At 54.5% G+C, this 17,003-nt stretch overlaps 3 protein-coding genes across 3 annotated transcripts; 2 read left to right on the top strand and 1 right to left on the bottom strand.

Moving 5' to 3' along the window:
- Positions 1–1,723: 1,723 nt before the first annotated feature.
- On the top strand, positions 1,724–3,556 carry PODANS_2_530 (uncharacterized protein; the record flags this gene model as incomplete). Its single annotated transcript, XM_001910762.1, has 2 exons — positions 1,724–2,109; positions 2,293–3,556. The coding sequence occupies 2 exons, from the start codon at positions 1,724–1,726 to the stop codon at positions 3,554–3,556; spliced, it is 1,650 nt and encodes a 549-aa protein (XP_001910797.1).
- Positions 3,557–4,047: 491 nt separating this feature from the next.
- On the bottom strand, positions 4,048–4,725 carry PODANS_2_520 (uncharacterized protein; the record flags this gene model as incomplete). The annotated part of the gene is made up of 3 exons (XM_001910761.1): positions 4,048–4,157; positions 4,261–4,368; positions 4,545–4,725. 3 exons carry the CDS (start codon positions 4,723–4,725, stop codon positions 4,048–4,050), a joined length of 399 nt encoding a protein of 132 aa, XP_001910796.1.
- Positions 4,726–10,011: 5,286 nt separating this feature from the next.
- PODANS_2_510 (uncharacterized protein) lies at positions 10,012–16,730 on the top strand (the record flags this gene model as incomplete). The annotated part of the gene is made up of 4 exons (XM_001910760.1): positions 10,012–10,304; positions 10,398–10,689; positions 10,753–16,629; positions 16,689–16,730. 4 exons carry the CDS (start codon positions 10,012–10,014, stop codon positions 16,728–16,730), a joined length of 6,504 nt encoding a protein of 2,167 aa, XP_001910795.1.
- Between the last annotated feature and the right edge of the window lie 273 nt (positions 16,731–17,003).

The raw sequence follows: 17,003 nt of genomic DNA, 5'->3' as shown, positions 1-17,003 counted from the left end.
TCTTGATCTCTCCCCTCGAACACAGCTTCTCGAGTCTTGTTACACCTGTCAAGGCACAAGCCGCATGAAGGATTCTTATTGGCAATAGTTGACCGTCAAACAGCTTCAATGGCTTGATAGGGGAGATGACGATGGAGGTCACAGCCGACTTGGAGATCCGGGATGTAGGTGTCGGTGAGAGCCGCTCTTCCGCAACACCAACGCTAGGTGTTTTGTTTTCCCGCCTTTTCACCCTCGTGGTTGCGCCGATCTGTTTCTTCAGGAGGGCTTCATTGAACTTCGAGTGACGTTCAGGGTCTGGGCCGAGTCCACCGCTCAGCCCAGGTTTCACACAGCGAACAACTATCGAAAGTTGCGTTGCCACACCTCCATCATGACTTCCAAGGGTCAGGTGAGAGACGCAGCCATTATGCCATGTCTGGCAGTTACACGGCGAACCTTTACCGGCAACATCTGCGCATTGAACTTTGGTGGTTGAGCGGTTGCCTCCCACTGCGTCCTCGATACCCTTTGTGCTGGACCTTATGCCAGCGGCTGAGCGGATCGAGTCCAAGGGGGCTAACCGCCGTTAGCCGCATTCAGTCTCCCCATGACGGGTGCCGATTTGACCGTTGTACGTTGTTAGTGAGACCTTTTGCTCGGGATTCGGATTACTGTTTTGCGAGCTGGGTGTGGGTGGTGGTGTTGTTATTGTTGTTAGCTTGCGCCCTGATGATTACTCGAGGAGGAACAGGTGGAAACAACACCGAAAATATCAGCTCTAGGTTTACGCTTTCTGTGGGAACTTGTGCCTGTTGTTCCAGCAGTGATGGTTTCGACTGATACCGACCCCCTTGCTTCGATGGCTGCGTCAAGGACGCCCAATTTGGAAGATTACAGGAATTCTTTTGTTCTTTCCGTGGCCGGGCTTGCCTACATGCATGAGGAAGATGCACCAGCCCGCTAGCCCAAACCCAACTCCCCACAAGCTCGAGGCGGCCAAAACGCGCCCACCCGTGTCCTGTTTCTGTTTCTCTGATGCCGCGGCATCTTCGCTATTCCGTGGCAGCGGTTGGACCCAGCTTCCACTTCTCCACACCAGCTCGCCGCCTTTGCCACGCCTTCTCATCTTGTATCTGCAGCCATAGAGACCATCAGCCCAGTTGACGACCTAATCAGCATCAAACAGTCGTCAGAAACGGAACTTTGGCCAAGAAGCCACTCATCAATACCAAGAGAACACAGACAATCGATACTAGCTTCGTATTCTGCTCCCCAACATCTTCGGCCATTGATGGATCCCTCAGCCTCTCCCCCCCCCCCCCCCCCTGTTTGGAGTGTATGGTCCGGGGGTTAGCGAAAACCCGCGATACTGGACTAGGAGAAGGCGCTTGGCACCCGAGCACTGGTTGGGCGATCCTCACGATGGCCTAGTGTCCTGTTGCGGTAGGTGCACCATGCGGCCTTGCATTTCCGTTCTCGCCTTCGCGCTATCTCGTGGCCGGTCGATATAATGGCCTCGTTTCCCACTCTCGAGGGTTCTATCTTTCCTTTGGATCATCCGACACCTCCTCAACCGAGCATTCGGTTGCTTTCTCCTCTGGCTCTCCTCCTCCTCCTCCCCCCTTCACCTCTTTAATTTTTAATACTTATTCACCCTCATTCGTTACCCTCGCACCTGCCATCGGCCAGATCGTGGTCAAGGTGTCAACGAGATTTTACTGGAGAGCAGTAACAGGTGACCATGAAGTCGTCTGGTGTTCTATCGCTTGCGGCTCTGTCTTTCGCCACGGCGGTCAAAGCAGCTACTGTTACCTATGACTGGACGGCAACCTGGGTCTGGGCAGCCCCAGATGGAGTTGGGAGGCCAGTGGTCGGCATCAACAATGCTTGGCCTTGTCCACAGATTGATGCCACGGTCGGTGATACCGTGATCATCAACTTCACTAACAATCTCGGGAATCAGACAAGTGGTCTCCATTTCCACGGCATCAACCAGGTTCAGACTCCCGAGATGGATGGGCCAAGCGGTGTTACCCAGTGCCCAGTACCTCCCGGCTCGACTCTCCAGTATAAATTCGTGGTTGATGTCGGCGGTACCTTTTGGTGTAAGTTTGGCTCGACCGCTATGCAAAGCGACATTTGCTGAGAACAACATTTAGATCACTCGCACAACATGGGTCAATACCCCGACGGCCTGCGCGGAGTTTTCCTTGTTCACGATCCTAATGACCCCTATGCCGGCTCGTACGATGAAGAGGTTATCTTGACGGTTTCTGATTGGTGAGTTGCTTACCATCCATTGGTTGTGAGGCTCAACTTAACAAGTGACAGGTACCACAATGAGTCTCTTACCATGGTCCGCAACATGCTGCAGCCTAGCAATACTCGATTCGCTCCGCCCATTCCCGATGGCATGATCATCAACGAGGGAGCTGGGTTGAATGTCAACTTCACCAAAGGCAGGAAGTATCGCTTCCGCATGATCAGCTTCGCCGCCTTGGCTTCCGCCATGATTCACTTCGATTCTCACGACATTAACATCATCATGAATGACGCCGACTATCTGCAAAAGGAGGTCAAGTATCAGCTCCGCATTGCCACGGCTCAGCGTTACGACTTCATAATCGAGTGCATTGATCGAGACAACGACAACTACCCATTCTTGATCTCGCTGGATATCAACCGCGACTGGACAAATCCCGACTTGGGTCCCCTCCAATGGCCACACAACTACACCGGCTACCTCACCATGGATTACAACAAACCAAACACCAAGAAGGACGTGGTGCACAAGTGGAAGCCTGCTGACGACTCCCACTTCAAGCCATATGACAACGAGGCGATCCTCGGGGGGAACGACACCAACTATGACACTCTGATCAAGATGGACTTCGCATTCTGCACAGATGCCAACGGCTACCCCCGCGCTTGCTTCAACAACCTGACATACATCGACCAAAAGGTGCCGGCCTTGTACTCGGCCGCCACCACGGGCGACGACAACAGCAATCCCATCGTCTACGGCCAGATCAACCCCTTCATTGTCAACTACGGCGATGTCGTCCAGATCGTGGTCAACAACCAGGATGCTGCCACCCACCCTTTCCATCTCCACGGCCATCACTTCCAGGTTCTCGACCGCCCCAAGACCGGCACCGGGGACTGGTCCGGCAGGGACACCAACTACAACCAGAAGCCGCCCCGGCGCGACACCGTCACGGTCATGGCGCACTCGCACGCCGTCTTGCGGTTCAAGGCCACCAACCCGGGCACTTGGCTGTTCCATTGCCACATTGAGTGGCATGTCGAGATGGGCCTGACGGCCACCATCATTGAGGCGCCGGACAGGCTGAGAAATCTGACCTTCCCTCAGGATCATCTGGATGCTTGCAACAAGATGGGCATCCCGGTGAGTGGCAACGCGGCGGGCAATACGCAGGATTATTTGGATACCACGGGGATGGTGACGGTGCCGCCGACTATTTATAACGGGGCTATGTATGCTGGGTCTAGCAGCAAGAAGAGGGGGTTGATGGGGAAGCTTGCCTCAGGGATGGGGAGTTTCTTCTTCTAGGAAGTGGACTAAGTATTGATTTGGAGGGACGAGGGATGCCGACTCGGGCATGGAGGGCGGGTTGGAGATGGGGGATGATACCATGGATCTTTTTTTGGCTTTGATGGATTTGGGCTTTTTCTTTTGTGGTTTTTTGGATTGGGTTTTAGGCTCTTTTGGATTTGAGCCTTTTCTTTTTTCTTTTGTCGTTGTTGGATTGGAGGGAGGAGGAAAGGAGATTCCATTTGTTTCTGCCTTTCTGTATGGGGTTGGGGCGCAAACTGCTGTTTTTATTAGGTGCCCCTAATACCTCCGATGTGTTAAAATAAAATTGTTGTTGTGTTTTTTGATTCGGGGATTTCGGGGCATGGTGATGTATTTGGTGGCGGATTAATGGCTGGCTTTTGTTGCGAGATGAGAGAGTATTTCATGTAGGGGTTGAGTGTTAATGACGATAAGGTAGTGTTTTTAAAAGAGATAGAATGAATAGAGAATGAAGTTTGGATGAAAAGTCAGGGCTCACTTTGATTGAGATGGAGATGAGAACGTGCGGGATGAAGTGATGAAAGTTGCTCGTGTGGGTGGCTGTTTTGGGAGGGTGAGTGAGTTTTGAGTTTCCATACTTGAAGGCGAGTGAGCTTAAATGAGTTGAGAATGGTGCAAGTTGCAGGTTGCGCCAATGAGCAGCAACTTGTTGTAAGTGAAATTACCTAGGGAAGGCGAACAGTTTTGAGGTGTAGGTAGGGGTGATGAAGATGAAGGGCTGGTGAAAGACTCGGCTGTAGAGGTTGAGTTGACATTGAGACTTTGCACTGGTGTTGCCTTGGATGAACCTGATATGAATGGCATTGTTAGCTGTTGCAGTTTGCTACTATACGAGATCTAGATGTCTAGAATATCTTGCATATGCCGGCTTTCTAGAACAGTTCTCTTCTCCCATGATATTTGGTAACGAAAACTGTGCCCAAATGATCAAGGGAAAGAGAATCACATGAAAACACTGACTTACATTGACTAAAGATCTTCGTTGGTTTTATGGAATGAAGTGAGAATACGAGCTGCAAGCAATGTGATTGCTCTACATGAACTGAAGGAAAGTCTCTGTGGTCACAGATAAAGAGATGGCCAAGAAAGGGAGCGGAGGAGAGAACGGGAAGAGGAAAGATCCACAAGACCCAAGGGAGAGACATTGTGGGGTTTAGTGCTGATCAGCAAGAGAAGCGGGATCATGGTCAGGAAACATAGCCTCATTGTTTGAAGCCTGCCTCCCTATTTATGAGAGCCTGGCTTTCGTCTCTTCACTCCGGTTCCGATGCACGGAAAGCCACTGGCAAGCGGCGGTGAAGATGGTGTCGAGTTTCGTGAAGTATTCCTTGTCTGATATCAAGCAAGTGTGCACAGCATTTCAGCCCAGGGTTGCAATATCTAGTTGCCCGGCTACTGTCAATATTACTGTCCTGCTGAGCAGCCAACCACGACATCACGCAGTCCCCCACGCGAGTGCGCTTTATGGTTCCCTGCAATCGGACTCGAAGGGAAGGGATCAGCTTTGCATAAAAGAACCCGCTTGCACACCCCTCCTCCCGTGGTATTCTTCACCGCGGTGTGGAGAGATGTCTTCGCCAGGAATGACAAACCGTATAGGCGAGACTCGGTCAAAATCCCTGCGTTTCAGGTCCGAAAAGAGGAACAGTAGATAGAAGACTACGGACTTTTCTCCGCGGACTCTGACTTCTTGTGATGCTTATCCATCAGAGCCTGTGTAAGTGCCACGGTTTCGTCGGATATGGTATTAGAGAGCCTCTGGGATGGCAAATGCCAACAACCCTCATACCCGGATATTTCGGTCGATAAGCAACCGAAGACGGGCCGCCAGGTACGGGGACAACCACTCAGATGGCTAACCTGTACGTCTCGGGGAGTGTATATCTGCGTAAACCCTGCAAAAAGCACATGTTCCCTCCGATTCGTGGATAAGACCATGGTTGGAGGATATCACTGGTACCGAAAGCTCAAGAAACCTATGAAATGGAGTGGTAGTGGGCTCCACTAAGAGACATTCCTGATATGATATGTAGTGTTTCATGCCGTCAGAGAATGTAGTGAGCGGTGGACGGCATACTTTGGTAAAGTCTAATTTTGGGATGTTCCTGGTGTACACAGCTTCATAATACAGCATCCCATGAACCCGAACGGTGAGTACCTAGAGAGCATTGACTAGGGCTGGGCATTCACCATGCGAGGGCCTCAACCTTCTCTGATAATGCCATCACAAATCCGGAGACTGCGGTGTCACACAAACAACGGGTTGACAGGCTTCCCCGTCGGATAGAAGAAAATTGATATCAACCTGTCTTACATGTTTAGTATCTTCAACCTCTAACCGACATCCACGTTGACGTGCTTCCCCAAGTCTTTTGAGCGCAGCCAGCCGCATGGAGATCGGGATATGTTCCGGAATGCCGATGGCCATCCGTATGCTATCTTTGGTCATGCCATCGATACCGGTGATCTGGTCTTGTTCGGGAACACTTGCACATAGCCATCAGCAGAGATCCAAGAGATGGCCATGAGAATGTAGCCAGCTTTTTGTTCACTTGGGGATGTGGTTATCGCTTTCTGTGCCACCTGTGGCTTGAGGAAAGGCCGCCCGAGTTCCGGCTGGGGAGGACGACAGATGCTGGCTGAAAATGACTCAGTGTTTGCTCATGACAGGACCAGCAAGTGCCGGTACCACGTCGGCGCGAAAATACTGACAGCCTCAAAGAAGGAGGGCTTGCGAAGATGGAAAGCGAAGAGAAGTAGAACATGATGTCTGGCAAAAAAGAGGTTGGCCGAGGGTCGTACAGAGCACCCAGCTTTGCGCAAGCCCCGAACCGCACAGCTCTTGGGTGCATATGGAAGCTGAACCCAGCCAGCAATGACATTTGGCATTGAAGCTGTCTCACGGAACTTTGTCATGTTGTGTGTATGGCCATGGACCTAAAAGCACGACGGGCTAGCAAGCGCATCGACAAAGCAAAGTGCTTCATCTTGCTCTAATATGCGGTTGCCCCTGATGAGTACCGAGTGATCTCATCGAACAGCATATAGCATGCCGAAGGTACAAATATGACTGAATGCAGTCCCATGGGTCTGGTTATGGAACACAATCGCCTGGTGGTGTCTTGGCAAATCTGGTATTGATCTGGGGAGCATGGCCGGACAAGGGTATCTGTTGGTTAAGAGCAACGGCACAGCGGCTGACGGGCGAAGCGAAACCCGGAGTCCGGTGGTGGTGGTGTGGTGGTGGTGTGGTGGTGGTGTGGTGGTGGCTGCATGATGACATTGGGAACAGCGACCGGTTATTTCCGCTAGACTGGCCACAGACAGCCGCGCCGTAAGACTGGACGTCGATGAGAAGGTTTCGATAAGCGGACGGCCGGGAGCTGGTTTCCGGGCTTCCTCGGGGCGGGGACAATGCCCGGTGAGCACAACACGGCGACTCTGAACGGGAAGGCTGGAAGGAGATAAAGCTCGTAGATACGAAGGGTCTGACCTCCCGGTGCGAGCACTGATGAGCAGTGACCGTTGAGATGGTAGATTTGGAAGAAGAAACTGGCCCGTCTCGGGCGTTCTGTCGATCGCCGTTTCTTGCAGAAGATGGGAGGAGGCGCTCAGCCGTTGAGCTGATGTAATCCAGGCCTGGAACAAGGCTGCGAGCCCTCAGATACCACCACCCAAAACTGTGGCGATGACGTGAGGTGAGGGGCAACGTAAGCTGTATACAGTCCAGTTGTCGTGATACCTTTCCAGTGGTTGAGCTTTTGCCATGTGCTCCTGCTCTGTGTGTGTTCTGTGTTCTGTGTTCATCCTGTGTTGCTTTGGTGATTCCAAATAGAGCAGGGTTAGGGGCTTACAGGACTTCAGGGTTATCGGTGGGCGTCCAATCTTCAACTGTGGAGCTGAGTGGTGGAGATGTTCCGGCAGCTACCGAAAGGCGTCCCCGCTTTTTCCCCAGCAAAAGATTCTTGGCGGGAACCTAGAGCCCGAATGCGTGCTCTCCATCAATGAGAAGCTTCGAGCAGTGCGTCACGATTCAACCCACCGCCCAATGCTCATCACAGCGCTCCCTCATTCCGTTTCCGAATGTCAACACCAAACAACGGGCCGAGATCACGGAAGAGCCAAGCCAGAGACCTCAGCGGCAACCATCGGCCAAATTGTTCGATGCATACCGAACGCACACACACACCTAGCTACCTGCCTGGACCGGTCTCGGAGGCTTGCACCAGGCCAGCTACGCTACACCTTCATCTGAACGCCATTTTCTGGCCAACTACCAAGCTAGTTTGACCGTTCCAGGCCTGTTATCGACACCCCCTCGTTCCCCCGTCCCTCGCGAGGCTGTGGGCTTTGAATCAAGACCCAGGGCCCGTTTGCCAGGATGGCCCTGTCGTTTGCTGAGGCCCTCGCTGTGTGCCTTGAAGAAAACATGCTTCTTCCCTGGAGAATCACGGACCAGCTGTTCGGCTGTGCTGCTGTACCTGAGACGCAGGACATCCATCCATCCTTCCAGTTAATGGGGCTAGAGGAGAGAGAGAAAGACAGAATTGGTTGTGTTCAGCATGTCGAAAATCAGTGCCAATATACTGGGTCCTGGGCCGGCAACCAACAGCAGCAGTCGCCTACATGCGGCATCTCGATCGCGAACCAACCGTTAAGATCATATCGTCGTGTGCGGACATGGTCGCCGTCGATCCGCCCAGTGGCGTGGGCGGGTGTTGGAATTTGATGTCTCTCATCTGACCTCCCCTCATCCGGCTGTCTGCTGGAACCATTGCAGCCCTTGACAACCTTGCAGGCGCGTCTCGCAGTGGGTGCACAATTAGAGGAGCAGGAGCAGACTTCAGGTTTTCGATATCATGCCGTGTACATGACAGGTGTGTCGGGATCAGTTGGACCCGTGCGAGCCAGCATCAAGTGTGCTCCTATCTTGCATTCTCGTTCCTGTCGATGGCCACGGCAACGGCGACACAAGCACAATGAGCGAGTTTGAGGCCGCTGATGCTACCTTGCCAGACCTGGGGTCGAAGCTTGATCTGCCTGGTCGTTTTCGGCACAACGTCATGTCTGCCCTGACCCTGCCGTCGCTCTGGAAGTTTCCCGCGGCAGTATTGTGTTGAATTCCGTTCTGCTGCCGCAACCGATCCGGCGGTCGATCTATGTGTCCGTCTGCTTGACAGCTGCAGCAACTAGCTGGTGGGATGATATGGACCTATGGGATGCCGTGGAGAGTTGCAATCGCCGGTTATGCCACCTACGGCCGATGAGGCTCCCACCCCTTGTCAGCTGGCGGTAACTACATGCCTTGTTGTCCGCAACCATCCTCACCACGGCTCTCCTGAGGGCGATTTGACAGCACCATGAGCGGTGGCCTGATCCGCCAGGGACCCGCGGCTAAATCAGGCACGATTTGCTGCAAAGGGGAAACTGCGAGCCGCTTTTCAGCAATTTTTGTGTACTGTGTATGGTCGGGTCGTGCGCGCCGTGGGTGTCGTGGGGGAGTCCGTCACCATAGTCCGATGAACGATAGGCTCAGCGGCCGGCCACTGCAAAACTCCTTGCCAGCCATGACGATCAGCAAAGGGCGGGACCCTCTCGGGCCACTAGCGGGTGCCGTATCATCGACGCCGTTGAACATGGTCTGTTTTGGCTTCGACGCTTTGTCCTTGCCTCTCGCTTCTGAGTTTACGTCGCTGCATATCCCTTACCAGCAGAGCTAGTGTGGCCGCTGGCTAGGGGGTACTGATGGGGCCTGCAAGTGCAGGGCTGGCGTGCTATCCGATAACCCTGTTCCTGCTGTCCGTTCAGGAACCGTTGGACTGGTGGAGCCTGGCTTTCGCAGTGGTTGCCGGCAAGGGCCGTTTCTGGCCCTCCGTCCTCCCACGGCATCCTCAGCTGTCTGTGTTGGTCATGACAAAAGCCCCGGCCCCATCTTAGCACCATGACCCTTGCGTTGGAGAGTCCCGCTACATGACAATGGCGTTTCTTCAGGCCCAAGTGCGGTGGCTATCGAGCCGGTGTCCCGAGTCGAGGTACCCATCGTTTGCCTATCGAGGGCCGCCCCAAAGGGGAAACCCCAAGACTATCAATGAGTCTTCGGTCACCGAAACTTAGCAACACCGGACACTGGGCTTATCCCACCGGCAAAAAGGATCGTGGATTGGATGGTGCAGCAGAATAGGGGGTGTGGCTACCGTTCTTTGTTGTCGCCACACCTCGCACCCCTCCCCCTGCTTGGAGTTGACTCTCGACGCCGGTGCTGAGCCTTCTCACATGGCAGGCAGATCTAGTATCATTTTTGTCTCTGAGGATCCTGCCCTACGTTTCCGGTCTCGTTCATATAATAAGACCGTGGTAGCTCCCTCCCGGACCCAACTTCCTGGATCATCCACTCACCCCATAATAATCACAACCGTCAACAGGCTTCCAAGATGGCTGACAAGTTGGCATTCCTTCTCTTCGGAGACCAGTCTCTTGATACCCACGGCTTCCTCGCCGAGTTTTTTCGCCAGGAGAAACAGGGTATACTCGCAAAGGCCTTCTTGGAGCAAGCCGGGCACGAATTGAGGAAGGAAGTTGAGAAGTTGCCTCGAGTGGAACGATCACGACTGCCGATTTTCCGAACTCTTCAGCAACTAAACGAGAGATACTACGCCCAGAAGCTCAAGCACCCAGGAATCGATGGGGCGTTGTTGTGTATATCTCAACTGGCACACTACATCGAGTGAGACTGCCCCCCCCCCCGGCGATCCACCCTCAAACCCCCTCTCTGGGGTTGCACCGCACACCGTTGAAGCTAACCACAGTACCACTACAGCCACGCAGAGAAGAACTTCGAGGATGTGACCCGGCATGATAGCACCCACCTTGTCGGTCTCTGCTCTGGGCTGTTTGCCGCCTCTGCCATTGCATCGACACCATCCCTGTCAGCCTTGGTACCTGTGGCCGTCCAGGCTGTCCTTCTCGCCTTCAGGACTGGGTCGTACGTTCACACACTGGGAGACCGATTATGTCCTGCCAATGAGCAATCAGAGAGCTGGACATACATCTTCCCAGGGCTCAAGGAGGACGATGCCACGGCTGCCCTCGAGAGCTTCCATCGCGAAAATGTAAGTGTAAACAGTCTCACTCAGTGTCTCATTCTGTGCATGCCAACTGACAACCTGTATCAGGGCATTCCCCAGGCGAGCCGTGCCTATGTCAGTGCCGCCTCCGCCAGCAGCCTCGCCATTTCTGGGCCGCCCACCACGCTCAGACTCTTGGTTGCCAAGGGCAGGCTGTCAGCCAAGCCGACGTCGATTCCAGTCTACGGCCCGTATCATGCCGCTCATCTACACGCCTCCGCCAACATCGACAAGATTCTGCATTTAGATGATCCGGAAGTGGTCGATGCCTTCTACAACACTCGGCCACGGTCGGCGGTTATGTCATGCACATCGGGGACTTGGTTCGCGGCGACGGATACGCGGACGCTGATCAAATCAGTCGTGTTTGAAATTCTCAATGAGACTCTGATGTTTAACAAGGTCCTCGACGGGTGTCTCGAGCGGGCGCGCCAGTTCAAGGGAGATAGCTGTCTCATTTTGCCGCTGGGTCCCACTCAAAATGCCGCGACGCTCGCGAATCTTCTCAAGTCTCAGACAGACTTGGAGGTCATTCTCCGCAAGCCGCCTGCTGTGTCACCGGAGAGCACGTCCTCGACAATCGGGAACCATGGGTCGGTGGGAAGGTGCAAGTTGGCCATTGTCGGCATGGCAGGTCGCTTCCCTGATGCTGCCAGCCACGAGAAGCTCTGGGAGCTGTTGGAGAAGGGCCTGGATGTCCACCGTGTGGTCCCGGCGGATCGCTTTGATGTCAAGTCTCACTATGATCCCACCGGAAAGATCATGAACACCAGTCACACGCCCTATGGCTGCTGGATTGAGAACCCCGGGTTTTTCGACCCTCGGTTTTTCAACATGTCGCCCCGTGAAGCGCTCCAGACCGATCCCATGCAGCGCATGGCCTTGACCACGGCCTATGAAGCTCTCGAGATGTCTGGTTATGTGCCGAACCGGACGCCAACTACCCGCCTTGACCGCATCGGCACCTTTTACGGCCAGACATCTGATGACTGGCGTGAACTGAATGCGGCCCAGGAGGTCGACACCTACTACATCACGGGTGGTGTGCGTGCTTTCGGCCCCGGACGCATCAACTACCACTTTGGTTTCAGCGGACCCAGTCTCAACATTGATACTGCCTGTTCGTCCAGTGCCGCGGCTATGAACGTCGCTTGCTCCTCTCTGTGGGCTCGGGACTGTGACACTGCCATTGTCGGTGGGTTGTCGTGCATGACCAACCCGGACATTTTCTCCGGTCTCAGCAGAGGACAATTCCTGTCCAAGAAGGGACCTTGCGCTACTTTCGACAACGAGGCTGACGGCTACTGCCGTGGTGACGGTTGCGCCTCTGTGGTCGTCAAGCGTTTGGAGGATGCCGAAGCTGAGGGTGACAGAATCCTTGCTGTCATCTTGGGTACGGCCACCAACCACTCTGCTGATGCCATCTCCATCACTCATCCTCACGGACCGACGCAGTCTGTCCTTTCTCGCCAGATTCTTGACGAGGCTGGTGTGGATCCCCTTGATGTCGACTATGTTGAAATGCACGGAACCGGCACTCAAGCTGGCGATGGTACCGAGATGGTGTCTGTCACCAATGTCTTTGCCCCCGCAGAGCGCAAGAGACCTGCCAACAGACCTCTCTATCTCGGTGCCGTCAAGGCCAATGTCGGTCACGGAGAGGCTGCTTCTGGTGTGACTGCTCTGTGCAAGGTGCTCATGATGCTCCAAAAGAATGCCATCCCACCCCACGTGGGTATCAAGCAGGGCTCCGTCATCAACAAGACTTTCCCCAAGGATTTGTCTGAGCGCAACGTCAACATTGCCTTCCACACCACCCCCTTCAGAAGAAAGGATGGCAAGCCCAGACGCGTCTTCATCAACAACTTCAGTGCCGCTGGCGGTAACACTGGCTTGCTTCTTGAAGATGCGCCTCAGCGCCCCAAGGCCACCGCCGATCCCCGCAGCCACCACGTTGTCACCCTCACCGGCAAGTCAAAGGCTGCCATGATCCGTAATGCGGAACGCCTCGTTGGCTGGATGGAGAGGAACCCCGAGACGCCGCTGTCTCATGTGGCCTACACCACCACTGCCAGAAAGATTCAGCACTACTGGCGCATGAACGTCGTTGCCAGTGACCTCGACGAGGCGAAGTCGGCCATTTCTACCCGCCTCAAGGAGAACTTCGTCCCTGTTCTCCCTGAGCAACCCAAGGTTGCCTTCATGTTCACTGGCCAGGGATCTCACTACCCCGCCCTCGGCAAAGAGTTCTATGAGCACTACTCGGTCTTCCGTCAGAACATTGACGAGTTTGACCGCATTGCTCAGATCCATGGCTTCCCATCATTCTTGCCCCTGATTGACGGCAGCGAGTCTGATGTCTCCAAGCTGTCTCCAGTGGTTGTGCAGCTTGGCCTGGCCTGCTTCGAGATGGCTCTTGCCCGCTTGTGGATATCTTGGGGTATCCGCCCTGCTGTGGTCCTTGGCCACAGTCTGGGTGAGTATGCTGCTCTCGAGGTGGCTGGTGTTCTTTCCGCCAGTGATGCCATCTACCTCGTCGGCGCGCGTGCCCAGCTCCTTGTTGAGAAGTGCACCGCCGGCACCCATGCTATGCTTGCCACCATGGGCTCTGTCGAGACCATCATGGACGCTCTTGGTGTGAAGGCCACTGGTGTCAATGTCGCCTGCATCAATGGCCCTCGCGAGACTGTTCTCAGCGGCGAGTCTAGCGAGATGGCTGAGATTGCCCAACACCTCACCGGCGCCGGCTTCAAGTGCACTCAGCTCCGTGTGCCCTTCGCCTTCCACTCGGCCCAGGTTGACGCCATCCTGGACGACTTTGAGAAGCTCGCCAAGTCTGTACAGTTCAACACCCCCAAGGTGCCCATCATTTCGCCCCTTCTTGGCAAGATGGTCGAGAACGAGCCCATCACGCCTGGCTATCTTCGCAACCATGCCCGTGAGGCCGTCAACTTTCTCGGTGGCCTGGTTTCTGCTCAGCAGTCTGGTGCCATTGACGAGAAGACTGTCTGGCTCGAGGTTGGCCCTCACCCAGTGTTGGCTGGTATGGTCAAGGCTTCTTTCGGCGTTGCCACCATTGCGGTCCCGACTCTTCGTCGCAACGAGGGTTGCTACAGGACTCTGTCCTCCAGCTTGTGCACTCTGCACACCGCTGGTCTAAACGTCGACTTCAACGAGTTCCACCGTGACTTCAGCGAATCGGTTCGCCTGCTTGATTTGCCCAGCTACTCGTTCGATGAGAAGAACTACTGGCTGCAGTACACTGGCGACTGGTGCTTGTCCAAGAACCGCGTCGGAACCCAGGCTGGTCCCAAGGCCATCGAGGCCCCCAAGCCCAAGCTGTCCACCACGACCGTTCAGAAGATCACCAAGGAGGAGGTCAACGGCGACGTTGTCATCCTCGAGACCGAGTCCGATCTTTGCCAACCAGAGCTTCGCAACGTGGTCTCTGGTCACTTGGTCAACGGTGCTCCTCTGTGCCCATCTTCGCTCTATGGCGACATGGCCATGACCGCATGCCAGTACGCTTACAAGCTGGTACGGCCCGGGACCGAAAAAATCGGCACCAATGTGGCACACATGGAAGTTCCCAAGACGTTGATCTTCAACGACACCGCAAAGAGCCACATACTGCGCATGACTATCAACGCCAATGCTAGGACCGGCCAGGCCGACGTTGTCTTCCACACTGGTGATGGCGCCAAGAGAACCGACCATGCTATCTGCAAGGTCTACTTCGGTGAGCTCGAGGACTGGCAGAACGAGTTTGACCGTGTTGCCTACTTGATTAAGACCCGCATCGACTCACTCAAGGCGGCTGAGCAGCGTGGTGAGGCTTCCAAGATTGGCCGCGGGCTTGCTTACAAGCTCTTCGGTGCTCTTGTCGACTACAACCGCAGATATCAGGGCATGGAGGAGGTCATTTTGGACAGCAAGACTTGCGAGGCTACTGCCAAAATCCGCTTCCAGACTACGCCGGAGGATGGCAACTACGTTTTCAGCCCGTACCACATCGACAGTTCTTGCCACATCTCCGGTTTCATCATCAACGGAACTGACGCCGTCGACTCACGTGAGCAGGTGTTCATCTCTCACGGTTGGGGTTCGATGAGGTTCACCGAGGTTCCTCAGGCCAACAAGGAGTATCGCAGCTACATCCGCATGCAGCCCATCAAGGGCTCCAAGATGTATGCCGGTGATGCCTACGTTTTCGACGGCGACAAGGTCATCGGTATCACGGGTGACATCAAATTCCAAGCAATCCCTCGCAAGGTCCTCAACATGATGTTGCCTCCTCGCGGCACTGCTATTTCCAGCGGACCTGCCCGTGCTGCTCCTGCGGCCAAGGCTGCCCCGGTCAAGGCTGCTCCCGCCAAGAAGAAGAAGGAGACTGTCACCCCCGCCAACATTGGCAAGGTGAACCAGAAGCTCAAGGGTGTTGTCTCCCAGGTCATGGATATCCTTGCCAAGGAGGTCGGCTGCAGCCACGATGAGCTTGCCGACAACATCGCCTTCACAGATCTTGGTGTTGACTCTCTGATGTCCTTGACTGTCAGCGGTCGCATCCGTGAGGAGATGGACCTGGATCTTCACTCCAATGCCTTTGTTGACCACCCCACTATTGGCGTCTTCAAGATCTACTTGGCTCAATTTGAGAAGTCTGGCGTCCAGGCGAGCATCTCTTCCAGCGAATCCGACAACTCTGATGATGAGTCACCTGAGATTGATTCCGACTCCAACGTCACCACTCCTCTTGATGAGAGTGAGACAGACTCTCTCAAGGGTGATGGTCTGAAGAACGAGTCTGGGTCCTCTAGCAGCGAGCTTCAGAGCATCGTTCGCAACACCATTGCTGGTGAGATGCAGGTCGAGGTTGACGAGATCCTCGCTGCCCCCGACCTTGCCAACCTTGGCATGGACTCGTTGATGAGCTTGTCTATCCTCGGTACACTCCGTGAGAAGACCGGTCTGACGATCCCATCTGATCTCTTTGTCTCCAACCCATCTCTCAAGGATGTTGAGCGTGCCTTGGGCATCGTTGATGCCCCCAAGCCTCGCCCTGCTGCCCCTAAGCAGTCAAAGCAGCAGGCTCCCGCTCCCAAGACCGCTCAGCACCCCCGCATTGGCAATGAGCAGCCCTGCCCTCCCAAGCCTCCCAGACCTACCAACATTGTCGATGACTACCCAAACCGCAAGGCTTCCTCGGTTCTTCTCTCAGGCAGCCACCGCACCGCCACGAAGCATCTCTTCATGATTCCTGATGGCTCCGGTTCCGCTACATCTTACACTGAGATCGCCGACGTGGGAGGTGACTGGGCTGTCTGGGGTCTCTTCTCCCCATTCATGAAGACCCCTGAGGAATACAAGTGCGGTGTCTATGGCATGGCCTCCAAGTTCATTGAGGAGATGAAGCGTCGTCAGCCGCAGGGCCCATACTCCCTTGCCGGTTGGTCCGCAGGTGGTGTCATCGCCTACGAGATCGTCTCCCAGCTGGTCAAGGCTGGTGACGAGGTTGAGCACCTGATCATTATCGATGCTCCTTGCCCCGTCACCATCGAGCCCCTCCCCGAGGGACTCCACGCTTGGTTCGCCTCCATCGGCCTCCTCGGTGACGGCGACGACAAGAAGATCCCCCCTTGGCTCCTGCCCCACTTCGCTGCCAGTGTTTCGGCACTGAGCAACTACGACGCGGAGCCCATTCCCAAGGAGAAATGTCCCAAGGTGACGACCATCTGGTGCGAGGACGGTGTGTGCAAGCTGCCCACCGACCCCCGACCAGAACCATACCCCAAGGGACACGCCCTCTTCCTGTTGGACAACCGGACAGACTTTGGTCCCAACAGGTGGGACGAGTACTTGGATGTGAACAAGATGCAGTTCAGACACATGCCAGGGAACCACTTCTCGATGATGCATGATGATCAGGTATGTCTTTTGTTTCCTCCTTGCATTTCAGCATCCAACTAACCACACCGTTGACACAGGCCAAGCAACTCGGAAGCTTCATCCGCGAAGTGCTTTTGTAAACAACAGTCATACGAACATGTGAGAGGAGAGGGTAGTCAATAAAAACGAAGATGTGTGTGTAATGGACGGGAAAGACGAGGATTCCTATTAATGAGAGGGTGCTGGGTACTAGTTTGTTTCGCTTTTCTTCCTCTTTTAGTCTCTCCTTTGGGGGGAGGAACAACTCATGTACAGGTTCGGTGGGGGCGGTCGGATTCATTTTGTTTTATCATGGGGTGTCATTTTTATGTGTTACTGTCTTTGGATGAAATGGTTTTTTTTTTGGTTTGGTA

This window comes from Podospora anserina, chromosome 2 (genome assembly GCF_000226545.1).
Source record: "Podospora anserina S mat+ genomic DNA chromosome 2, supercontig 2".
Classification (NCBI taxonomy): Eukaryota; Fungi; Ascomycota; class Sordariomycetes; order Sordariales; family Podosporaceae; genus Podospora; species Podospora anserina.
The sequence above is the reverse complement of the archived record's forward strand: the minus strand, read 5'-3'. Positions and strand labels throughout refer to the sequence as shown.